General features: G+C 44.0%; 1 protein-coding gene across 1 annotated transcript in view; it reads left to right on the top strand.

Annotated features, from left to right (window-relative positions):
• The first annotated feature begins 524 nt into the window (after nucleotides 1-524).
• The window catches only part of Tapt1 (transmembrane anterior posterior transformation 1), a 55,953-nt gene continuing 31,100 nt past the window's right edge, over nucleotides 525-25,377 (top strand). Inside the window, exons 1-2 of the mRNA XM_042674776.1 lie at nucleotides 525-750; nucleotides 14,911-15,041. Coding sequence (XP_042530710.1) covers nucleotides 552-750; nucleotides 14,911-15,041 — 330 coding nt within the window. The 5' untranslated portion in view covers nucleotides 525-551. The remainder of the gene's footprint in view (nucleotides 751-14,910; nucleotides 15,042-25,377) is intronic.

Genomic DNA, 25,377 nt, shown 5'->3' with positions numbered 1-25,377 from the left:
GCCGCCACGCGCGCGCCGGCGCCAGCAAAGCCCGCCGGGCGGCGCCGACGCCGGCGCACTCCGGGCACCGAGCCTGCAAAAGGGACCCGGGGCCGGAGCGGGCCGGACACCTCGCACCGCACGGCGGGCAGCGGGCACCGCCGGCCCCCGGTGCCGCGACCCACCCGCCGCCGGCCGCCGCCGCCGCGCCCGGCCCCGAGCCCCGGAGCCTCCCGTCCTCCCTAACCGCCCGGCCCGGCTGTGTGGAGCCCGCCCGGCCCCGCTGCATGGAGCCCGCCACCGCGGCGTCCCGGCCCGCGGAGCCCAGCGCCGCCCGCCACGGCGAGAGCAGGAAGAAGATGGCGGCGGCCGTGGCGGCGGCGGCGGCGGCGGCGGCCTCCCACGCGCCGCTGACGCCAATGGCGCGCGCCGGCCGGCGGGCTGCGGACGGCGGCGGCGGCGGTCCGGGCTCCGGCGAGGGGCGGGGCGAGGCGGCGAGGGGGCCGGCCGGAGGCGGAGGCCGGGCGGGAGGCTGGAGGGAGGCGGCGGCGACTGTGTGTTGTGCTCGGAACATGGCGGGCGTCGGCGACGCGGCCGCGTCCGGGGAAGGCGGCGGTGGCGGCGGGGACAGCCAGGAGCGAGACGGCCGCGGCGAGGCGGAGCAGCCGGGCGGTAGCGGCGGCCAGGGGCTTCCGCCGGCGCCTCAGCACACGGAGACGCTGGGCTTCTACGAGAGCGACCGGCGGCGAGAGAGGCGCCGCGGCCGCGCAGGTGAGGCGGGCGGGCGGCCGGGCTGGGCGACGCTAGGCCGCGGTTCGGGGCCGGCCGAGGCCGTGGGCGGTGGGGACGCCGCGGACTCCGGCCCGCGAGCCCCGCGACCGCCGCTGCCTCCGGGGGCCCGGCGCGCCGAGGAGCGCGCGGAGCGGCCGCGGTCCCCGCGGCCGGGCGGCCGCTGACAGCTCCTCGGGCGGCTCCGGCGTGCGGCCCGGGGCCGGCCCCAGCCCCGGTGGGTCCCTAGTGTCCCCCAAATGTCCCCCGCGGGCCCGGGGTGCACCGGCATCCCCCCCCCACCTCTAAGGGAGCCCCAAGTAAGACGCGCGCGCTCTTAGTTTTGGTCTTGCCAAGGTGTCTTTATTATTATTACTATTACTACTACGGCTGCTATTATTATTTCAACGAACTTGAGCCACAGAAACCTGTTAACTTGTCCTCCCGGCAGCTCTGTCACCGAAGCAGCCCGCGTCCCGCGGGGATGGCCGTGGGGTCCGGTAGTGTCCCCCAGAGCAGGGATGATTTCCAGCCCCTCTTAGAAACGCTACCTGTGAACTTGGGCTAAACGGAGCCAAACTGCCGCCCCGAGCGCCGCCGATCCGGCCACCTCCCGGGGACCCCCTTCCCACCGCCCTGGTTCTGCACGGGCACGCCTGCGTGCTGGGATCGTGCTGTTGTTAAAGACGTTTTCTCGAGTGGTGTTTGTAGTCACGATACCCGTTGTATGGTATTTGGCTTCAGAGAAAAAGGAAAGATTTTTTTTTTTTTCCAACTATGTTTCACCGAAGACAAGCGTGATCACAGCAGTTTAAATCTTACATAATTCTAACATCTCCTCCGCCAGCCACTCTTACATGGCTCTTAACCTATTAAATAATAGATTGTGGGGTGCTGCGGCTGAATAGAAGCTGTGTTTACCTCATTTCCTGCAGTTGGCACAAACACATGTTGACGTGATAAGGCTATCTTGTTTTGTCATGGATATTGAAATTTTAAGCTTACTCCAGGCCAATAAGGCTGGTCAGATGAGATCCTAAATTGATTTGCCCATACTGAAAATGGGAGTTTTGAATAGGTTCCTATCTTTGAGGACTTATGAACAGACTGTGCCTGGTTTGGTCTTTTTTAGATAACCGCTTAAAAATATTCAGCCTGTATTTGGTTTACTTCTCAGTTAAACACTTGCAAGAGTATTTACTTTCTGAATCGGCATGATCTAAGTAAGACAAAGTATGACCTCTCTCGGCTGTTTGTTTACCTTAGAATTGAATATTGAAAACACTCTGGTTGTAAATAAAGGTCGATGTGGCCACGTTTTGGTATAGTTTAAATACTTCTGAGTTTTAGTAAAATCAGTAGTCTAGAAGAGGTTTTTGAGGAGAAAACATGTTATCAGAAGCCTTTGGTGAACACATACCTTGAGCTGTTGGAATGATACCTAATTCTTCTGACTGCTCTGAGTGTGGAAGAAGTGGGGGTGAGTCTGGGTACCTAGACTTTCATAAACTTCATCACACCACTCACTCGCTGATTCACTGAACCCAGAGCACTTAACTTCAGAGTGTCAGGGAGACACTCCAGCTTTATGGTTGGGATGGACCTCCCGATTCCCAAAAGTTCTATCATATTTTATCATTAGTATCAATTCGTTGGGTAAGTGGGTTTTATTTCAACATGTCTGTATATGCTCGCAATATACCTTCATCAGACTCACTCCCTCCATCCTTCTCCCTCATTTCCTTTCTCCAGACAGTCTCAGCAGGCATTGTGGGTCCATTTCTATACGTGTACACGAAGTATCTCAGCCATATTCAGCCTCCTCCATGCTCTCCAGTCACTCGCCCCACTCCCAGAGAGGATGGGTAGTTTTCACCGAGGTCCTTCAGACATGTATATACTTTAATCAGAGTGGTCCTCTTGCCCGTTTTATCAGTTTTGTGTGAGGAGAGATGTTAGTGAGATCTCGCCTAGGGACCAGGACCTAGGTGAACATTCCTGGGACATCCTAGCTGGGGGCCCCGGCCAGTGTTTCTCTTGTCTGGTCTCTGTGTGGGCCACCTTCTGTCCCCTGGTGTCTGCTCCAAGTGGCCACCTTTTGCTAGTGCCCACCATAACTGATGCTACACTAGAGAAGGGTTTCCTCCACCACAGCACCATTCTAGCTATTCTTTCTCTGATCCCCATTCTCCAGCCCCGCTCTCTTCTAGTGCTCAGTAATCTTTCTCCCCCTCTCCTCCCTCCCTCCCACCTCCCCCCAACTTTCCAGAATTTAGACTTTGTTCCCTGGACCAGAGGACCTTTGAGTGGCGCCACCTCCTGTCAAAGCAAAAGCATGTCTCCCAGAGTGCAGCTGGTCTTCCAAAGGCTAGGTGCTTACATTGAAGGTTGTTAATTTGGTCTTTCTTTATAATAGTTCTTTTTGGCTTAGCTGTCATGCCCCTCTGCAAGTTATGGAAGCCTTTGTCTTTCCATTTTGAAAGTCGTAATTTTAGTGTCTTCTGGCTAACCATCACTTAGTCCCAAAGTCCTCTTTATCATTTCTCCCAAAGAATTCAGGGTTCTTATTATAAGACAGCTCTTGGCCAGTCCAACAACCTAGGATTCCCAAAATAAATATACAATTTGGGTGCTTATCCATACTCTGTCCATCTAAGTTAAACAAGTCAGAATAAACTATAATTTTCTTCTTGTTGTTGTATTTCCCTTCTTGATTTATATGTTTAGAAAAGTATATTCAGACATTACTTCAAGTTTATCTTTTATTTCTTTTAGAACTTTCCTATCACTTTAATGTTCAGAATTCCCTTTTTAAAATGTACGTATTGTCTGGTGGCAGGCTGAGACTTCTTGCAGAGGCTGGTGTATTAACACAGTTAGAGATGGAACTCCGCTCTCCATATTCTTTTGTAATCACTGACCTGGAGCTCTGGGAATAATGGTCCATAAGAACTACAGGAATTCCTCTACCATCTTATTTTCTTCTAGTCTTAAAAGAACATCCCAAATTTCTGTTGCACTTTTAGGCAGAAAGCCATGTAAGTACTTCATATCATTATACATTTGTGTCTTTCCCCACATGAACCTTCCACAAAGGTTCAAGGTGTGGTTTCTATGCCTAGCAAGTCAACTTTGGACAAAGAATTAGGCAATGTGTGCTCTTGGCTCAGTTCAGTTACTGAATTACTCTGTAGACTGAGCTTGCTTAGACTGCTTGCCTAATCTACTTGGCTGTTTCATAATGCTCCTACTAAGTAGCATCTAAACTAAATTGGCCAGATCACCATGCAGACTTAACAGAAAGCCCCTGGTAAGATCGATGTGACACCTGCTGCCAGTGAGTGTGAAAATGCCTACGCCAGGCAAGTGCCAAGTATTGTAAAATAAAAAAGCCTGAAGTTAGGTGTGGGTGAGCAATGTTGTTTCTGATAGTAATTATTCCATGGGCCTAGTTATCCCTTTTTGATGATGACTCTTGCTTCTGGAGCCCAACTTATTGATCTTTGGCCTTTCCTCAGCTTTACCTAGCTTGGTTTATCTCCACAGAAGATCTCCCAAGAAGACCAAAACCCAGAAAAGCTAACTGTTCTGTTTAGTTTCCACAAATATTTTTCAAAAGGGTTTTTAACTTTTCATATCCTTTGGTGGTGGTGGGTTTTGGTGATGGTGGTGGTGGCTGTAGTGGTAGAGTTTTTGTTTTTTGTTTTGTTTTGGGGATTGAACTCGGGCCTCACACCTGCTAGGCAGGTGCATATGATCTGTCCCTTGAGCCACACCTTCAGCCCCTTTTTCTGCAGTGGTTGTTTGGAGTTAGGACTGACATTATACTTGAGCTGCCTGGCTGTGGTACTCCTGGGTATACTTCCCCCTGCCCAGCCATTGGTTGGTTTTAGAGTCTCGAGAAGTTCTTTTTGCCCAGGCTGGCCTTAAACTGTAATCCCTGATCTCTGCCTCCCAGTAGCTTGGATTAGAGGCTTGAGCCACTGCATCTGGCTGCTATTCATATTCTTCAAGTCCTATTATTTGTGTAATTATAATTTTTATATTCTTAAATGATTTCCATTTACTCAAGTCTTTACCCTCTGTATATAATAGGATATATTATGCATAGCTATTCCTGTGGTCCCAGACTTACCCTGAAAGATGATTTTGAAGATGATTCTATATTCTAGAATCCATTAATTTCTTCTCTACAAGGGAAAATAAGAATAATTTGAAAACTGGCTGGGCAATTACTTGGAGTAACCACAACCCTTAAATAGATAAAATCTGTAAAATAAGCTATTTATTATAAGATATTGTTCTGTTGTAAAATTCTCAATTGCTTCATTCATGTAAGCTAAACAAAAAATTGTTTTAGTTTTTTTATCAGTTTATTATCTTAGCCTTTTTTATCATTAGGAGCATATCTTATTGATATTTTGTGAAATGTTATTCCTGGATTGCAAAAGTTGAATAGTTTTGATGTAATTGCTGTCTTCAGTGTATAGCATGGTTTTATTTAATTGAACGTTACTGTTTAATATTTTCTTCTTATAGAAGAAACCGTACCCTTTTGTATGACAAGTTTTAATCAAGTTATCTGTCACTAAAAAAAAATTTAACTTTAACTTAGTTTACTATTTAAAATTCAGCCTTTATACTCATTCATGCTCTGGTTTGGAGAATGCTCACAGAAAAGAGGAAAGGCTCATTGCATTAACTATGAGATTGTTGATACTCTGTTTCCCACTTTCAATCCTTTTCTCTTTAACTGTAACCTTGTGAAAAGTAAGCTTTATTTTTATGTGGCCTTTCTATCTCTAAATTCATGAATATTCTACATGTTCTTTACATATCTAAGTGACATGTAAAGGTGTGGCTCAAGGGACAGATCATATGCACCTGCCTAGCAGGTATGAGGCCCGAGTTCAATCCCCAAAACAAAACAAAAAACAAAAACACTACCACTACAGCCACCACCACCATCACCAACTTTTTTTGAAAGGCTTAAAAATTTAAATATGAGCACAGATAATGTCACAAGTTTAAAAACCAGAACTTGTGAGATGGATGCAGGAGGATTGAGTGCTCAAGGCTAGCTTGGACAACATATCAAGACATTCTGAGCTGGGCACTGGTGGCTCACGCCAGTAATCTTAGCTACTTAGGAGGCTGAGATCTGAGGATTGAGGTTCAAAGCCAGCCCAGGCAAGAAACTCTGTGAGACTCTTATCTCCTATTAACCACTCAGAAACCCGGAAGTGGTGCTGTGGTTCACATGGTAGAGTGCTGGCCTTGAGCTGAGGAGCTGAGGGACAGTGCCCAGGCCTAGGGTTCAGGCCCCATGACTGACCAAAAAATAAACATTAAAAAAAAAGACTTTGTTCCAAAAATAAATAAACAGGCCTGAATATCTGGTATACAATAGTCACCTTGGAAGGGAAATTTGCTATTACTTCCCAGAAAAACAGACCCATAGTTGGCTTTGCACAGGTTATGCCTCCATACTTGTTCAGTAAATTTATATTTAATATTTTATTGCAACATGGTAAAATTCATAAAGGCTTTTAGTTATTTAAAACTGAAGAGTTGCATGCTTCATTTTCATTTCCAAATTTGTGTGTGTGTACATGTATGTGTGCCCATATGTGTGTATGCTGTATGCTGATCCTGGACTTGATCTCAGAGCCTGGGTGCTGTTCCTGAGCATTTTACTCAAGGTTAGTGCTGTACCACTTACTTAGAAAGGCTGTTTTTCACCTTGGGTACCAGTCTTCAAGAACTGTTCTAGCACTTTTTTTCCATTCTCTAATGGTATTTCAAAGGAGCTAAGGAGTTACTCTCATTTATTAGGCCAAACATCCACCTTTCCATTGTAAGAGCATAGTCTATTTATTTCAGGAAAACATAATCAAATACTTTCTCAACATTGATTTAGCTTTCTTAAATGTCAAGCAAATCTATTTTATCTAGATTGTTTGAAGAAATGGCATATAGAAAAAGTTTTTAAGGGGCTGGGAAGGTGGCTCAGTGGTAAAGTGCTTGCCTTGCATGCATGAGGCCCTGGGTTCAATCCTCAGCACCACATAAGCAAAAAGAAAAAAGCCGGAAGTGGCACTGTGGCTCAAGTGTTAGAGCGCTAGCCTTGAGCTGAAGAGCTAAGGGATGGCGCCCAGGCCCAGAGTTCAGGACCCATGACCGGAGAGGAGCCCCCCTCCCCCCACAAAAAAAAAGAAAAAGAAAAAGGTTTTAAAATAGAGGTATTGTTTTATTTAATGATAACATTAGAACAACCAAGGTTCATCAATTGTGAATATTTAGTAGAAAGAAATAATATCAACCATAAGTTCAAATAAATTCCTCTCACATATTTTAATCAATATTTATCTCCTGCCATAGAATAGCTCTGCAATCTAGTGGGTTAAACTAGAAAAAGTATCATGGAAATTGCTTTTTCCTGTGCCCTAAAATAAAAACTATTAATGTTTAGTTATTGTCTGAGACAGCTTTAGAAATTAGATCCTAGGACAAAAAAAAGTAGTAATTAAAAGTAATGAGTAATCACAGATATATTTATATATTCAGTAATATGTCTAAATATATCTCTCTTAAAATAGCATTGCATGGTAAAAAAGTAAACTGGAAAGTAATACGGTTAACAGTTAAGAAAATATAGCTGGGCACTGGTGGCTCAACCATTGTAATCCTAGCTACACAGGAGGCTAAAATCTGAGGACTGCCATTTTAAAGCCATCCTGGGCAGGAAAGTCCATAAGATTCTTATCTCCACACACACAAAAAACTAAAAGTAGAGCTGTGGCAAGTGGTAATGCACCAGCCTTGAGCAAAAAGGCTAAGGGACAATGCTCAAGCCCTGAGTTCAAGTCCCAGTACCAGTACAAATACGAGTAACTAATAAAATAAATAAATCATTCTCTGTAAATGAGTGTTAGATAGATGGGTGATAATTATGATATAGAGGAAACTATGCTAGGCTTATTCAGTGTCTGAAGACAAGTATTCTAATATCCTCAACTTCCTCCTTTGGAAAATGTGAATGCTGTTAACTGTCCTCTATTCTGAAAATTGCATGAAGGAATGAATATAAGCGAGGTCTTTAAAAACTGTCTCTAAGCCGGGCGCTGGTGGCTCACGCCTATAATCCTAGCTACTCAGGAGGCTGAGATCTGAGGATCAAAGCCAGCCCGGGCTGGAGACCGTGAGACTCCTATCTCCAATAAACCACCAGAAAACCGGAAGTGGCGCTGTAGCTCAAGTGGTAGAGCGCTCACCTTGAGCTGAAGAGCTGAGGGACAGGGCCCAGGCCCACGACCAGGCCCAGGCCCACGACTGACAAAAAAAAAAAACAAAAAAACTGTCTCTAGCCTAATCTTTTAAACAGGGCCACTTTTCCAAAGAAGAGAAAGAGGTAAGATAAAGCTCTCAGTCTGTTTAACCCCATGAAGTAAGTGTGTGTGTGTGTGTGTGTGTGTGTGTGTGTGTGTGTGTGTGTGTGTGTGTATTTTGGGGGGTTTTTTTTGGTCAGCATTCTGCAACTGTATCTTGAAACCATTCTCCCACCCATCAGCATGGCACCAACTGTGTACAAGCTACCTTTACTTTGTAACTCACTCAGGACCGCACATTAGAAATATATGACCGCATGGCACAGTGCATGGTTTTTCAAGGGAGTCCACTGATGAACAGTGCAGCTTCAGAGCAGAAGCCCAGGTGGTAGGGAAGCAGAGTGGGAGTGGTAGGTCCTAGTTTTCAAGTGCACTTGGAAATGTTGAGAGGTAATATGAGTGGTTTAGAGAAAAAGCAACAAATCACCACCTTGGCAACAGACTGCTTGGCTTTTTGTGGAGACTGACTTTGGTTCTCTGTGCCCTTGTTCTTCCCCTTGGTTGGGAGCAGGTGCACTAAGTGTACTATTTATTGTCTGGTGTTTTAGCATGCTTCATTGTAGAATCTAAATTAGTGCTAACTATAACTAAAATTGTATTTCCAGCAGTAGAATCCTAACAGTACTTATTTGTTGTTTTTGTTTGTGTAGTGGTTTTTGTTGTTGTTTGGGGGTTTTTTTGGTGACCCTGGAATCCTGTACTTGTTGGCCAGATGCTCTACCACTTGACCCACATTCCCAGCTTTGTTTTGTATTTATAAGATAGTTGAAATACTTATTTCCTCATAGTGTATGAAAACCTATTTACAGATAACTAGCTACTTATGTGGTATAGTTTGCTAAATATATGTATACTTCATCTATAGAACCAGGATTTAAATAATAGCATCATAAGCATTAGGTAACAACCAAAACAAAATTGGTTAATACTACAAATGTATGAAATTAAGGGGTTAAGACTTTGTGGCGTGTGGTTCTTTTTTCTTTAGATTTTTAATTGTTATTAACAAAGGTGATATACAGAGGGGTTGCAATCATGTAAGTCAGTTGAGTACATTTCTTTTTGGACAAGTCACCCCTTCCTTTGCTCCCAGTTTTCCCTCCCATACCCTCCCACACCCTCCCACAAGTTGTATAGTTCATTTCAACATAGTGTCTACTTAGTAGTACCGTATGGTACTTATACTTTCATGCTAATACTGTCATTCTTTGATTGCTCTATGTGGAAGACAAGCTGGAAACTGAGCTTATAAAATTGGTGTAAGACTTGATTTTCTCTACTGTATGATAATAATCAAAACTGACAACTTGACCAAGGCCACCTCTGCCAGGGTTATGGGCCTAAAGGTGTTGGTACAGATTGGCCCTCACTACTGATCCTATGCTCTTCTTGTGGACATAACAAATCTCCAGTTATGGGAAGGCACTATTGTGGAATGTAGTTTTCCTAGTAAATAGAGCTAAATAAGCCTTTTTATTTAGTTTGCTTGTTTAAATATAAATCTATTGTGTGTTGACGTGTATCGTGTTTCTGTGCTGACATACTCATGGTCTGCCAAGCTTCTAACCTTTCCCTTAGTGTGGGCAGCAAGAATCCTCCCTTCCCATACCCAGAACCTTAGTGGCTGTGACCGCGTCATAGCACCTCTTCCCTCAGGACTTGAAGTCAGGCACTGTTGAGTTGCCCTTCTCAATCACTGAGATCCTTGGACTGAACAGAGCTTGGTATCATCGAGTGAGTCATCTGGACCTTTTCACCCTTCTCCTGCCAGTCTCCCTCTCCCCCCCCCCCCATCTCCATCACGGGTTCTCTGCTGTAATGGAGAATTCGGTCTCTCTCCTTTTGCCATTTCAGATTTCATTCTCTTTTTCAAGTTGCTGCATTGTTATTTATTTTTCAAGTTGCTGCATTGTAATTTATTAAGAAGTTCCACTGGTTAATACATTTTGACTAATTCTACTTTCTGTAGTCAGGTAGATCAGCTTTAAATAGATTCCATATTAAAGAAAAATGGGTGGAAATGCCAGAAATTACAATACCAAAAGGCACAAAGCACCTACATTTAGCCCACATTAACTTGCCATCACTTCCTCCATTCTCCTTAAGATCAGTTTGCTGTCTGCTGCCTTCTTTCCAAGGAGACTGTATTTGACTACCACATGTTACAGCTTTACAACTCTTCTTTTCCATTTTGTTTTTAGCTTTTCACTTTCTGGCTCTGGTTCTTTCTTACTATGCTTTTCTCTGTGTGTGATTTTTCTTGTTCTTTGCTCCGTACATTTTAGCCTGCATCTGTTGTGTACTATTACGTGCTAGGCCCCAGTGATGCAGCAGTAAATGGTATAACCAGACAGGAGAAAGACGATAACTTGCAGAGAAGCATAGGCAGGTGCATCTGTGGTGGGGTCCTGGAGGGGAAGGGATGGGTGCTACCTGGACAACTTAGAGAAGGCTTCAGAGAGAAGGTAATGTCTCCTTATTCACTCCCCACTAGAAGGGAATGCTTCAACCGAGGACCATTGTGAGCTGGCTGATTGTGTTCAGGAAAGGTGTAACCAGAGACACTGGGAGGCAGATGTAAGGCATGACTGAGAAGATGGCCCCGGCCAAGTTGTAAGGGTTCTGGTAGCTCCAGCACTGAGGAGCTAGGACAGGATCCTGGAGACGATGAAGAGCTGCTGTTGCAGGGCCGCGGGCTTCTGCAGCACAGCACCAGCCTTGCTGCCGGTTAGGACTAAAAGAAAGGGGCACAGACAGGAAGCATTTATAGCAATCTGCAAGGAGGTAATGAGCATCAAATTTGGGTGGAGTATTGGAAGAAGAAAAAGTTAATGTCTCAAAGACTAAATAAGGCCTGGTGAAAAGAATGAGGTGGTCATCGAAACTGATACTTGGCTGATACAGTGATGCTAGTGATACCCTGACTTGAGGTCAGGACTCCAGGAGTGAGCAGAGTTGGCAGAGAAGATTCAGGTTCCACTTTGTAGGTGATAATCTGTCTGTAGGATGCCAGGTAGAGTTACACAGGGGACATTGGATTTAGGACTCCAAAGTTAAATGTGGTTGGTCAGGATTTAGGTAACGATTTTAACTTTGTACTGTTCAAAGAGTGAAAAGGTAACCAACCGGGACAGATCTGGGAACATGGACATGTAAGGATGTTTGACATTTTACTGTCGCTAGCATTTTAGTATGAGGTAGTTAGTGAAATAAGCCTCAGAATAGCAAACATTTAAGGGTCAGGTGGAAGAAGAGGAGCATGTCAGAAAAGTCGGCCTGACAGAGAAGTCCCCTGAGAGGATGGAATGGTTTGGGATTGTCAGGCAGGGACCAAGGGCTGTTCAGAGGTGATAGAGAAATAACTCAGGATTTACCAGGGTCAGTAAAATGCTCCTGTTGCTTTTCAGTATTTACATGAAAAATTCACACACACACACACACAGAGTTCAGAATATTCAGGGTCAGTAAAATGCTCCTGTTGCTTTTCAGTATTTACATGAAAAATTCACACACAATACATACACGCACACACACACGCACACACACACACACACACACACACACACACACACACACAGAGTTCAGAATATTCAGGGTCAGTAAAATGCTCCTGTTGCTTTTCAGTATTTACATGAAAAATTCACACACACACACACACACACACACACACACACACACAGTTCAGAATATTCTTTTCTTCCTAGTTGGAAAACTGACTGAACCAAGTATAACTGTTAGTCTGTCACTGGTCTTTGCTATTCCTCTTTGTGACTCATGAGGCTTCTTTTTCTTTTCTTCTGGTTTTAGAAAGTTCATAACCACCCTCCCCCACAGTATAACCCCTGCTTTCATTATATTTGATGTCGGTATAATTTGTGGAGGAGAAGGGGAAAAACAAGTCGTTTAAGGATATAGGTGGACCCGTTGCAACAATGAGAAGTACAAGTTGTCATGGTGAAAAGGAACTTTACAACTTTGGTGGGGGGAGGGATTGGGTGGGGGGGGGCAGGGGGAGGCTGGGAAGGGATGTGAAGGGTAAACAAAGGAGGAGGCTGCAATGCTTGATAAGAAATGTACTCATTATCTTGCCCATGTAATTGTAACCCCTCTGTACAGTATGTTCACAATAAAAAAAAGTTCATAACCAAAAATTTTATTCTGATGGATTAAATCATCAAACTTTTTAACATGTTATTAGCAGTAGCATTTACATCTTGTGCCCCTTTATTTATTTAATCGGTCATGGGGCCTGAACTCTGGGCCTGGGCGCTGTCCCTCAGCTCTTCAGCTCAAGGCTAGTGCTTTGAGACACAGCGCCACTTCAGGTTTTTTCTGCTTATGTGGTGCTGAGGAATTGAACCCAGGGCCTCATGCATGCAAGGCAAGCACTCTACCACTGAACTACCTTCCCAGCCCCTTGTGCCCCTTTAGTCTATGTAACCTCCATCTCTGTGCTGAACAGAGAAAGCAAGACATGCATAGGACACCCAGTGTTCTGCCTGCCTGTGCCAGGTTGGCTTAGGTATGAGTCTGCTTTCTACTTTCTCTGTTCTACCCTGGAGATCTTACACATCGCCTCCTCTGCAGGTTGTCATTGATCTCATATTTAGAGAAGAGTGTATACATTTACAGAACATAAGCCACATGACATGGTGTGTCTGCAGAGCTAGGTAGGGGTTGGTTCTGGTGCTGGAGGAAGCACGCTATCTGAGATTCATTGTGCAGACCAGAGCTTAGGCTGCTTTGAGTCTTCCTAGCTTTTCCAGGGTGGTTTTGACTGGAAGAGCTTTCTCTCAGCATTTCTCCCCCTTGGAGGCTCCAGCTCCTTGAGTAAATCCTTGTATGTGGAGTCATCCCTCCCTCTGTGTCAGCCACCTCAGAACAGAGGAACTCCGGGTCTTACAGAGTAAGCATGAGGGGGTGGACATGAGGTGAGGAATGTGAAGAGGTCATTGAGTGGTAAGCATTCAGGAAAGAGCTGGAGTAAGGCTCCCATCCACACCTCAGCTCCTCACTTTACTTTCCCTTGCTGAAGCTACGGGAAAAGCATTTCTAGGCTGTTTTGGCCATACTTGGCACATCTAAGATGCAGTGACCAGGGCTCATTTTACTTTGTCAGAAAAAATAGATACTAGGAAAGTGAGGTTATAGATCTGACTAAAGTTGTGTGTTGTGTAGGTACTGTAGTTGTCATTCCATTGAGAAACCTTCCCTTCAGGATGAAACTGCCCAGACGGGCACCATAGATGGGCCCCCACCCGGACCCTGAGGCTGATGGGAGGCACTTCACTGGCATCTGTTTCGGCCCTCAAGCAGTACCAGAGACCTGCAAGCAGGGGGTCTGCTCTGCCTTTTCACTGCTGTCCTCTTGACAGTCTTGATAGCTACTCTTTCTTTCTCTTACCACTCACCATCCAGCTCCTGTGTCACCATTCCCTCTCCATCATCCAGCTCCTGTGTCACCATTCCCTCTCCATCATCCAGCTCCTGTGTCACCATTCCCTCTCCATCATCCAGCTCCTCTGTCACCATTCCCTCTCCATCATCCAGCTCCTGTGTCACCATTCCCTCTCCACCATCCAGCTCCTGTGTCACCATTCCTTCTCCATCATCCAGCTCCTCTGTCACCATTCCCTCTCTACCATTCAGCTCCTGTGTCACCATTCCCTCTCCACCATCCAGCTCCTGTGTCACCATTCCCTCTCCATCATCCAGCTCCTCTGTCACCATTCCCTCTCCATCATCCAGCTCCTGTGTCACCATTCCCTCTCCATCATCCAGCTCCTGTGTCACCATTCCCTCTCCATCATCCAGCTCCTGTGTCACCATTCCCTCTCCATCATCCAGCTCCTGTGTCACCATTCCCTCTCCACCATCCAGCTCCTGTGTCACCATTCCTTCTCCATCATCCAGCTCCTGTGTCACCATTCCCTCTCTACCATTCAGCTCCTGTGTCACCATTCCCTCTCCACCATCCAGCTCCTGTGTCACCATTCCCTCTCCATCATCCAGCTCCTCTGTCACCATTCCCTCTCCATCATCCAGCTCCTGTGTCACCATTCCCTCTCCATCATCCAGCTCCTGTGTCACCATTCCCTCTCCATCATCCAGCTCCTGTGTCACCATTCCCTCTCCATCATCCAGCTCCTGTGTCACCATTCCCTCTCTACCATCCAGCTCCTGTGTCACCATTCCCTCTCCACCATCCAGCTCCTGTGTCACCATTCCCTCTCCATCATCCAGCTCCTGTGTCACCATTCCCTCTCCATCATCCAGCTCCTGTGTCACCATTCCCTCTCTACTATCCAGCTCCTTTGTCACCATTCCCTCTCCATCATCCAGCTCCTGTGTCACCATTCCCTCTCCATCATCCAGCTCCTGTGTCACCATTCCCTCTCCATCATCCAGCTCCTGTGTCACCATTCCCTCTCCATCATCCAGCTCCTGTGTCACCATTCCCTCTCCATCATCCAGCTCCTGTGTCACCATTCCCTCTCCATCATCCAGCTCCTGTGTCACCATTCCCTCTCTACCATCCAGCTCCTGTGTCACCATTCTTCTCATATTCCCACAGTGGTCTGATTTATACCGCATGGAACAGCAGTTTTCCCAGCATTTGCTGGCCATTTGTGTGTAGTCCAGTTCTAGGCACAGAATTGTAGATTATTTGTTGTATCCCCTTTTGTTTTATACATGTATTACCTAGCTAGCCTGTAAGTTCTTGATAAATACTGTTCTTTTTGTCTTGTGTCATTCCTCCCCCCCCCCCCCATAGAACTTTCATTATTGAGGTTCCTCAGTGCTGAACTAACAAGAGGGTACTTCCTGGAACACAATGAGGCCAAGTACACAGAACGAAGAGAAAGAGTATACACTTGCATGCGAATACCAAGAGAACTGGAAAAGGTACTGTTTTTATTTTTAATCATTCATTTATAGACATCATTTTGAAGTTTGTATCAAAGTGCTAATTATGAAAGAAAAGTGTGATCAGCTACAGTTGAGTTTTTAAAATAATTGGAAATAATGTGATAAGTAATTAAATATGTTGGGGAAATAGGAGTTCCCTTCTAGGAAGAGGCTTTAGAAAGTTGCATGTTGCCAACTGCCAGTTGGTCACATCTGGAATTCTAGTTACTCTGGAGGTAGAGGTTGAGGTGGTCATGATTTGAGGTCAGCCTGGGCAGAAAGTTCACAAGACCCTATCTCAACCAATAAAAAGCTGGGTGTGGAGTAGACACCTGTCATCCCTTTACAAGGGAAGTGTAAATAGAAGGATCATATCATAGTCTAGGCTGGGCTGGGCAAAAAGCAAGACACTATTTGAAAAATAAAGCCCAAAAGGCTGTGAGTGTGGCTCTTGGTGAGAGTGTCTGCCTCGCAGGCATGAGGCCCTTATTTCAACCCCAGTGCTGCCTTCCCCTCCCCCCAAAAGCCAAATATTTATATGTACAATGGTAGTACTGAATTTTATCCCAATCTTTGTTTTGCTTCTAATTAAACTTACTGTGTTTATGTCCAAATAATTTTTCCTTCAGAATTAATGTTCCCTTCTATTGTTTTATAGTTTCCTTCAGTTTTATTTTATTGGAATCAAAGGTTTTTTTAGCTCATCCTGATAAGTTATTTTATTTCAGCCTTTGTAACATTCTAGTTTCTCTTCAAAGAAAAAGACGATTTGTGAATCCTCATAGTGTAAGCACAGTAACAGCCCTCAGTCTTCTGTGTCTGGTCCCCTGCCTGCCTCAGCTTCTCAAGGTCAGTCTGAGGAAGGAAAGCTCTTTTTCCTCTATGTGCTGCTAGAATTGATGACACTGAGTAATCCAAAATTTTCTTTCTAGAAGAAAAGGTATAAGAAATAAGAGATATAAGAAACACATTTTCATAAATTTGTAGTAAGACAGAGTTTGCATTAGTCATTTTCCTAGGCTTCCTGTCCAAGTGGCTATGGGATAGTTGGCTTTCTCTGTCTCTGTGCAGGAACAATGAGAGTGTGGTCGGCAGAGAGAAGCAGGGGTGCAGCCACTCTGGCCAGAGTTCTTTTTTTTTCTGATTCGCAGCCTTTTTTCTGCCATGGCCATTTGGTTCTTACAATATTCTTTGCAGGCTATCTACTCTATCACCACAAGCTGACAGTCCAAGGGCAGCCTATGAGAAGCATTCATGTTGGTCATACAGCAAATGATTTTAAGGCTTCCTAAGGCCCCTGGCTGCATGTCCCCTCCCCTGTGTTCGTTGGTAGCAGGAACAGAGTCAAGTGTAGAATGACAATTTCTGCAGCATTTTTCTTTTTCTATTTTTCTTTTTCTTTTTTCTTTTTTTGTCTTCAGTCAGTTGTAGGGCTTGAACTTTAGGCCTAGGCGCTGTCCCTGAGCTCTTTTGCTCAAGACTAGTGCTGTACCACTTTAAGCCATAGCGATACTTCTGGTCTTTGGTTAATTGCAGATTAGAGTCTCTTGGGGACTTCTCTGCCTAGGCTGACTTAGAACCTCAAGCCTCAGAGTTCAGACTCCTGAGTAGCTAGGATGACAGATGTGGCCACTGTCCCCCCACTCAGCAACATTTTTCCGTATAGATTCTTGGTGGAGTGCTACTTGCTGAGTTCAGTTTTGGGTGGGAGAAAACTGGTGAGGTAAGGGAGCAGAGTGGGGAGAACCAGCAGGCAAGATGGTGGTTGATGGACTTAGATGAGGATGAATGCTCAGTTTGCATGCCTTCCATCACTGCATTGCTGCCTTTCGGGGGAGGACAAAGTCCTAGGGGCCCAGGAGGAGCCTGAGGGATTGACCGATGAGGAAGATGTCTAAGACTTCATCTAGAACTAGAAGCGACACATGTGGGATGTTTTTCTACTTGAAAGAAAATAGAGATAAATCCAGTTCCTGAAAACACATTTAGGGTACCTTTCACACCTCACTGTTTTCTGGCAGTAATAATCTACAAGGTAGAAGCATAGTCTTCCAAGGCCATTATTTGTCAGGACAAATAGCCTTTACCTGTCTGGCTTTCCATCAGGGTAAGTTTTTCTCCCATCCACCTGAGCAGTACTGGATTTCTCCATTTTTCACTGAAGAAGACACAGTTTTTGGCCTGCAACCCACAGCCAAACTTGATGAATACAACCCAGGGGTCTGCCTAATAGGGGGATGATATCTGACCCATTTTATCCAGTATCAAAACTAATGAACAGAAACAATATCTGTTCAAATACTTCTCCTCATCAGCTTCAGGCTTTTTGCTGGCTAATTGAAAATAAGAGTCTCATAGACTTTTCTGTCTGGGCTCGCTTAACCCGGATCCTTACATCTCAGCCTACCAAGTAGCTAGGATTGCAGGTATGAATCACCAATGCCTGGCCAGAAGAGCTACATTTTATTTGAGCATTGTAGGCCATATGTGTGCCTACCAGTGATGAGGCTGGGTATGTTATTAACATTGACAGGTAAGATAATTAGGTACAGATGGGGACCCCCCTGAGTCACAGAAAGTCTGGATTCAGGTTATGTTGTAGTCAGAGTTTAGAACCTCTTATTGAAGATTCATTTCTTAGGAATGCTTCTAGTTCTGTAACAGAAGCGCTAAGCACAGTACTAAGAAGCATAGTACTAAGTGGCTTAATAAATACTAATATATACATTTTAAAAAAGTCTAGAGAAAAGAGCTGGTCAGTTCTGGCAGGTTAATGAAGCCAGGATCTAAGCCTTTCGCTACTCTTGGCTAGGTAAATTTCTAGTCCTCTTGCTTTTTGCTTTTAAATAGAAAGCTGACAACCATGATCTCAGGTGTAAGTATATCTAATTATACTTACAAGCAGAGAAAAAGGATGGGTAGTACCATCTTTTGACTCTCCCTGACAGAATTAAAGCTTTCCCAGAAGCTCCTGCACAACACTTCTACTTCTGTCTTAATGGCTAAAATGAGCTACATAGCCATCCCCAGCTGCAAGGGGATGGTAAATAGTATACTCAGTAACAAAGGGAAGGATTGAGAATGGATATCAAGTCAGCTACTCCTCAGAGCCAAGCTTCTGAAAAACTAGTTGAGCAGTATTCAACATAGATTGGAATTAAGAAGAGCAGCAGAAGCTCAAGCTCTTTCTCTATGTTGTACCATCTCTACAAATTTTATTCATCAATTAGTTTTTCTACCTCTTGTTTATTCCTTGTGTTGCATATATGTGAGATGTGTGTTGTAATTACTGTTAAGTTTTCGTTAACTCATTCATATAACCTCACCTGTAATAAAAAGTTGAACTAATAAGAAAATATTTTTTTGACTTCTCTTATAATTCCATGCTTTTTGGAAATCCTTTATTTCATTTTTACTGTGCTTTGCATATTGTAGTTATTAACATATTTTCTAAAAATTTAAATTGCTTATTTTCTAAGACTCTAGTTAGCGTTTATGTGTATATTTATTAAGTTAAATGTGCAGTGTAAATATTGATATGCAAGTGTTTTTAGACTTTTCACCTCTGTGCAAAATGGTAACAACTTAAGAGAAGAAGGATTTGTTCTGGGCCGTAGTTTCAGAGGTTTCAGTTTGGGCTCTGTTGCTTCTGCATCTGTGGTGATGCAGAATCTCATGGCTGTGGGAGCATGCAGCAAGGAGCAGCTCCTGTCAGACAGGAAGTTGAGGAGGAAATGGGGAAAGGACAGCTTAAAGCCCCCAGTGACTTATTTCCTCCATCAAAGCCTCACTTCCTAAAGGGCCCAACGCCTCCTGAAAAAGGTCATGAAATAAGGACCAACACTCGACACATGAGCCTGTGGGGACATTTCATAGTAAAACCATAGCAACAGGTGTGGAGTATTGTTATTACCAAGCTCAGACTATAACTGGAAGTGAAAAAGATGCTGTCATTCATGCCCAAGCATCCACCCCTTTAGCTTCTCATCTCAGGTCTGCTATCACTGAGAGGCCTGATCAAGCATCAGCTCTCCTTTAGCTAAACCTTACTTTCTTCATCTAAGTTTAGGAGATTGGACAGGGTCATCCGAAGAGGTCCCTAACATGAGAGTCCTGCAAGGAACAAAAGAAATAGGTATAAATGGAAAAACTCCCAGAAAAGAAAATGTTAATATATAATAGAATAACTTACTTCTTACATTTTGAGGGTTAGAGGGACTAACATTTTTTTAAAAATCCCAAAGTTTATTTCGTGATACTGAACTTAATTTAGACTTGTGGGGGTGGTTTCCAGTAGAGAAAAATATACTAAAAGCTTTTGCCTTTATTTCAATAAAACAGTCCTGGGGTTCCATAGCAAAACTGAGACTAGTTACCGAGATGTAGGCTTGGGGTGGTGACTTCTTACTTATCTACTTGGTTTCCTAAAATGGCATTGGAAGAATCATGCTTCTAAACCTTTGCGTGGCAAAGCAGTTTGTGACACGCTCTTGTTCAGGTGTGCCCTGGCAGCTGCTCAGAAGCAAGAAGGCCAGTGCAGAACATTTCAGGGCCTCTCAGGACAGCAGTTGTGGCTGGCGTTCCCTTCCTCTGCATTGTGTGCTGCCCCCTGCTTGTGGTGGTGTGACAGTATTTCCACTTTCCTCTGCAATTGCATCTTATCATTCTTAAGGCTTTCAGAAGGCAGGGCCAGTTTAGAGTAGCACCAGAAGTGAAGTGCTCCAGAAAGGAGGCGTGAGCATGGTGGGAGGTAGTCTAGGCCTCCTCGGTCCCCACAGCATGGTAAAGTCCCTTTTACCTGTTATGTACATTGGACCTCTGCCCCATTCGCTGATGTATTTGAAAGACAGTTAGTGAACTTGCTAGGGAGGCTGTTTTCGGGAACTTATTTCTGCCGGGTTAGTTTGGGAAGCAATAATCTATATTGACATTGTCCTTCATCAAGTCACTGTGGCCCCTTATTCACACCCATGCTACTGATCACATTGTAAAAAATAGATCTGAGCCTAAGAGATACATGATCCTAGCCTGAAGTGGCTCCTTTTACCTGAGAAATCTTCTGCTCCTCAGGTAACCCTCCTGCTGTAGCTTTTGGCCTCTGATCCTGCAAGTTATAGCCTGGCAGCAGGAACTTCTCAGAATTCTAATTAATACTTTCTACCTCATGGCTTGTTTGGAAGACTAAAAAAGTCAAGAGCTGGGTTGGAAAGGTGGCTCAGTGGTAGAGCGCTTACCTTGCATGCATGAGGCTCTGGGTTCGATTCCTCAGCACCACATAAGCAGAAAAAGCCGGAAGTGGCACTGTGGCTCAAGTGGTAGAGCACTAGCCTTGAGCTGAGGAGCTGAGAGACAGCACTCAGGCACAGAGTTCAGGCCCCATGGCCAACAAACAAAAAAACAAGTCAAGTGCTAAGATTAAAAGAGTCAAGTGCTTAGAACTGTAACAGTATTCAGCATGGATTGGAAATAAGGGAAGAAAAATGCAAAGATCATTAATTGAGTGTACTTTTTTTTTTTTTTCTGTCGGTTGTAGGGATTGAACTTGGCCTGGGCACTGTCCATGAGCCTCTTTTTGCTCAAGGCTAGCACTCTACTACTTGAGCCACAGCACCACTTCTGATTTTTGAATGTTAATTAGAGATGAGAGTCTCACAGGGACTTTTCAGCCTGGGCTGGCTTCAAACTGCAATCCTCAGATCTCATCCTCCTAAGTAGCAGGATTACAGATGTAAGCCACCAGCTTGTATACTATTTATACAAATTTATATTTGTGATTTTTTACCTCCTATGAAATATGCACCAAATATAGATTTATAATGTTATTATTGATGAAAACACTTGTTTTCTGTGGTTTCAGATGTGTATGTAACCTTGCCTATAACATGAGACTCAGCAGTCACTCTGTTGTCCATCTTCTAGAGGGTAGACTTTCTAGTCCAGGTGAATAAAATTGACTTTACTGTAGAGATGTCTTTGAGTCTTCAGTAATTGCTTTTAGAGCAGTCCATTCGTAAGTTTTCTTATTGATAGCCCATTCTACTTGCCCTTCCTCTAATGGATGGATTCCTGCACTTGGGTTTGCTGAGAACTTCCCAAACGTGGGATAGAAATTTGAGTTCTTTAGCTACTAACTGAAGATAAATTTTAGCCCTTGGGACCTCGCATTGCACCATGCACACTCTTCCTCTGTGGGAGGCTCTCCTAACTCTTGCTCCCCCTCTCATGCACCCTTGCATGCTGCCCACCTCTCTCCATCATATGTCTTTACCCATGTTTCCAAAGAATGTCACTGCTTAACCCCCGTGCGTATCAGCTTACAGGATTATGGACTCCATGTGGAAGGTGCTTTCTTGATGACCTCTCATCCCCAAGGGTAGGAATGAGATGATGTGGTTTCCAACTGTACAGTTTTATAAAAAATGAGATTAGGGGCAGGAGAAACAATCATCTGTAGACATCTTACTCCTCTTTTCTAATTAACACTGCAAACAGCGACCCTCAGCTCGGTGGGTGGCATTTGTGGTCAGAATGAAACGGTATGGTATTCAGTTCCATAAGATGGCTTATTTTTCTTTCATTTTGGCAGTAGTATTTTATTTTCTTTGAAATTTCAATACAGCATTAAAAGGTGCCAGGCAGAAGATTTTTGTCAAAAAGGAAAATACAGATTTTTTTTAACCAGGCAGAAGATTTTTGTCAAAAAGGAAAATACAGATTTTTTTTAAATCTCTTCACCATGGACAGAGGCTTGCATTTTTATTTCTTTTTAGGAATATATCTTTCAGTGGCTAAGTACAGTATTAGTAGGTCCAAAGTAAATGTGGTAAGAGCAATTTATAGACCTTTTTACATTGACCTGAAGTGTTAAGAGAGCATTCCTCGTAGCTATTTCCTCAACATGAAAGATCAGATGGTAATAGTTGTTTTTTTTTAAAGTTAAATCATCTTAAACTATATAGACACTGTCAGATCCAGCAATGAGTTTGAGCCTTGAGAGACAAGTGGCATTAGTAAAAATGGTGCTCCTGCTTTTTTCAGTCTGAGATGTAGGCCCTGCTTTTTCTGACCAGAAAATTAGGAACACTCCTTAGCACTGCTGCAGAGTGGGGGTGCTGCTCCCTGCCCCTCAGAGTGGGGGTGAAGAGGGACTGAGGCCCACACACAGGCAGGACCCAGCCTGCCACCTGTAGTGGAAGTCTGGTGCATGTTTCTGTCCTTTGAGTTTTTGCACCTCTAAGAATTGCAGGAACCATTTCGTTAATTAAGCTAATGATTATGCCTGAGAAAGAATTTTAAGAAAATACTTTAAAACGTAATCTCTAAAATGTATCACTCAGAGCTTTTAACTTTGAACTATCCCTCCCTCCCCCCCCCCCCCCCCAAAAGTACTATTTCACTTCTCTATCCTCTGCGAAACTCCAGCTTAAATTGTCTCCAGGACCTAAGGTAGCCACATGTGGAGGATCCTTTATTTTTACCCATCTGCCTATTGGAACCTGATTTTCAGAGTATAAGTTAGCACCCACTAGTGGGCTTGAATTTAATGAGAGTAGCTTTTTTTTTTTTTTTTTTTTTTTTTAAAGAAAGAGGACACTAGCTTGTTTTTCATAAAGCAAAAGTGTTATTTTTTGTGAAGTTCTGCTTTTCCATTTTTTAAGTGTATATATGAATCTCTGCATAGTAGATTACAATGTGAAGTATATTTCTAACTATGGCAAAATTAGAATCCTCTTCTCTGGGCAGTAAGCTCCTTAAACCTTCTTAAAACAGTGACTAAGTTCTGTCTGTTTACTTATTTCTTTATTTTGTTGTTTTGTCTTGCTGTGCAGCCCAGATTGGTTTGGAACATACTAAGTAGCCCAGGTAGGCCTAGAACTCATAATCCACCTGCCTCAGCCAGCTGAGTGTTGCAATGATAGACATCACCAGCCTGTCCAGAACTGTACAATAAACGCTTGGTTAAAGGAAGGGTAGAGAAATAGATCAAAAAATGATCTAGATGAGAATAGGATCCACCCAAGACCTCAGGTAGCATTTTTGTCTTCATCCCCAAGGAAAAGCATGTGTGCCACAGAATGTGAAAGCGATTTTTTTTTCTCCGCTATTCTCATTATTCTCATTATGCTTTAGTTCTTTCCCATATTTTGGTTTTCTGAACTTTGTTTTATATATAATTGCAAGTTCAAAGAAATGACCTGTTGATTATAGGCCTTATAAAGGTGAGCAAGAGCTTAGAGTAAGAATCCACATTTTATAGGATGCATAAGGTGCGGCGAGGTTGCAGAGGCAGGACTGAAGAGAGGAGTGGGAAGAGTGACAAGGATCTGATGTACCAGGTGTGACTCCACTGACAGAACAGACTGCCACCTGTGACTTAAGGAGATATGTTCCAAAGTCATTGTGCATTCATTCCAGCCACAAAATAAGGGTGTGCAGACACATGGATGCTGACACTGGGGTTTGAACTCTCCCTTAGCATTCAATACTGATACGCCACGACTTGAGCCACAGCTCATTTCCTACTTTTTGGTGATTAATTGGAGATGAAAATCTCATGGACTTTCCTGGTCAGGCTGACTTTGACCCACTACCCTCAGATATCAGCCCACCTGAGTAGCTAAGCAACTTGACAAAACAAGTTAGCCCAAGGACAACTGCTTTAACTCCTGTTCTTAATTTAAAAAAAAAAAAAGTGCCAGTTGCTTTGCTCAGACTGTCTTTAAGAGCAAGTGTGAGGCCTTGAGTCAGACAATCCAAGTTTATAAGGCTGATTCCTTCACTCTCATACATCCCTGGGCAAGCGGCCAGCCTCCAGAGCTTCCTGTGTGTCAAGCTGAGGCAGTCTTCCTTCAAAGAGCTGTTAGGAGCATGTCGTGAGCACTCACCACCTGCCTACAGCAGTGCGGGCACAGGCAGCATTACACTGGTCCCCATGTGTGGACCACCAGCTTCATGTGCCATTTCACATAAGCCTGTCATGAGCTGCTTTATGCTTTGCAGATGATGTTCTCAGGATTATATCTTGATTACTCTTGTAGGCAGTTTTCTCCTTTTTATGTGTAAGGACTTCAAAAGAAGGCTGTGTTTTTTAGAAGTCTTAGCATCAGAGCAGTAGGTACTGAAGCTAGTCATATTTATAATCTCCATACCTTTTCCCTTCTCCTTTGATTTATTTATTTATTTATTTTGCTAGTCCTGGGGCTTGAACTGAAGCCCTGGATGCTGTCTCTAAGCCTCCTTGGACTCGGGGCTAGCTCGCTACCACTTGAACCACACACCACTTTCTTTTCCTTGGAATTGTGTGTTCTCGTGTCTGTAAACTATTTATTCTCACATTACAGAAATGTCTTTACATGTCACCACTGACTAGCTCTCCATCTCTCTTCATCTTTATGATACAATGATGGAGATTCCAAAAACAGATGGAGACTACTTTTAACAGGGTTTAGCTTTCCTTGTGAGTACTTTCCACATATGTGCATTGCTTGGCTTCCCACCTCAACTGCTCTCTTCTGCCCAGTTCATTCTCACTTTCTTAAGGGCCTGAGTTTATTTGCCCATTGGGTCTCCCCCATTCCTTGACACTCAGGTCTAACATGGCGGCTACTAGCACTGAACTGACCACCAGGTCTGTATTTCTCACAGGAACACAGTTAGAAACCTCCTGAGGGCAGGACCTATAGAGTGGATTTCTGCCGTCTTCCGAACCTGCTGGGCCGAGTGTATTTCTTGCATATTACCAGCTTAACAGATGTTGGCTGAATTCAAGGATAATATGTTCATTCCCAGCATAGCCCCATGAAGAAAACAACCACATATTCCCCTTCCTGGAGTCTTGTGCCTAATCTGGTCCATAGTTTCTGTCCTCCATGTTCCTACAGCAGGCAGAGAAAGGCCAAGTAGCCAATAAGGACCATTCCTCAGTCTACACCAGCAACAGTTAAGGAGGAGGGGAGGAAGATTTAAAGAATTGTATGCCTGGTTAGCATTATGCTTTCATTGTTCATAATGAGTCTGAGTTGTTGAAAACTAACCATAAAATCTTCATATCAGAATAAGGAATCCAACATATTTATATTTCTGAGACATTCTGTCAAAAATAAATAGAATTTGTACATTTATTTGAAAATGTAGGTTATGTATACTATTCAAGTAATTTAAGGAACAGGAATTTATAGTCTTTGTCTTGGTGGCTGAGGTTAGATTAAGATGTTAGCGAGCTTGGTTTCTCTTGAGGCCTCTGTGCTCCACTTGTAGATAGCCACTATTTCCCAGTGTCTTCATGTGGTCTTCTGAGCATATCTGTGTCCTAATCGCCTTTCTTAGCAGGACA

The sequence above is a fragment of the Dipodomys spectabilis genome, unplaced genomic scaffold, assembly GCF_019054845.1.
Source record: "Dipodomys spectabilis isolate Male_0828 unplaced genomic scaffold, ASM1905484v1 ptg000021l, whole genome shotgun sequence".
Classification (NCBI taxonomy): domain Eukaryota; kingdom Metazoa; phylum Chordata; class Mammalia; order Rodentia; family Heteromyidae; genus Dipodomys; species Dipodomys spectabilis.
Note: the sequence above shows the minus strand (reverse complement) of the source record. Positions and strands in the feature narration are given on the sequence as shown.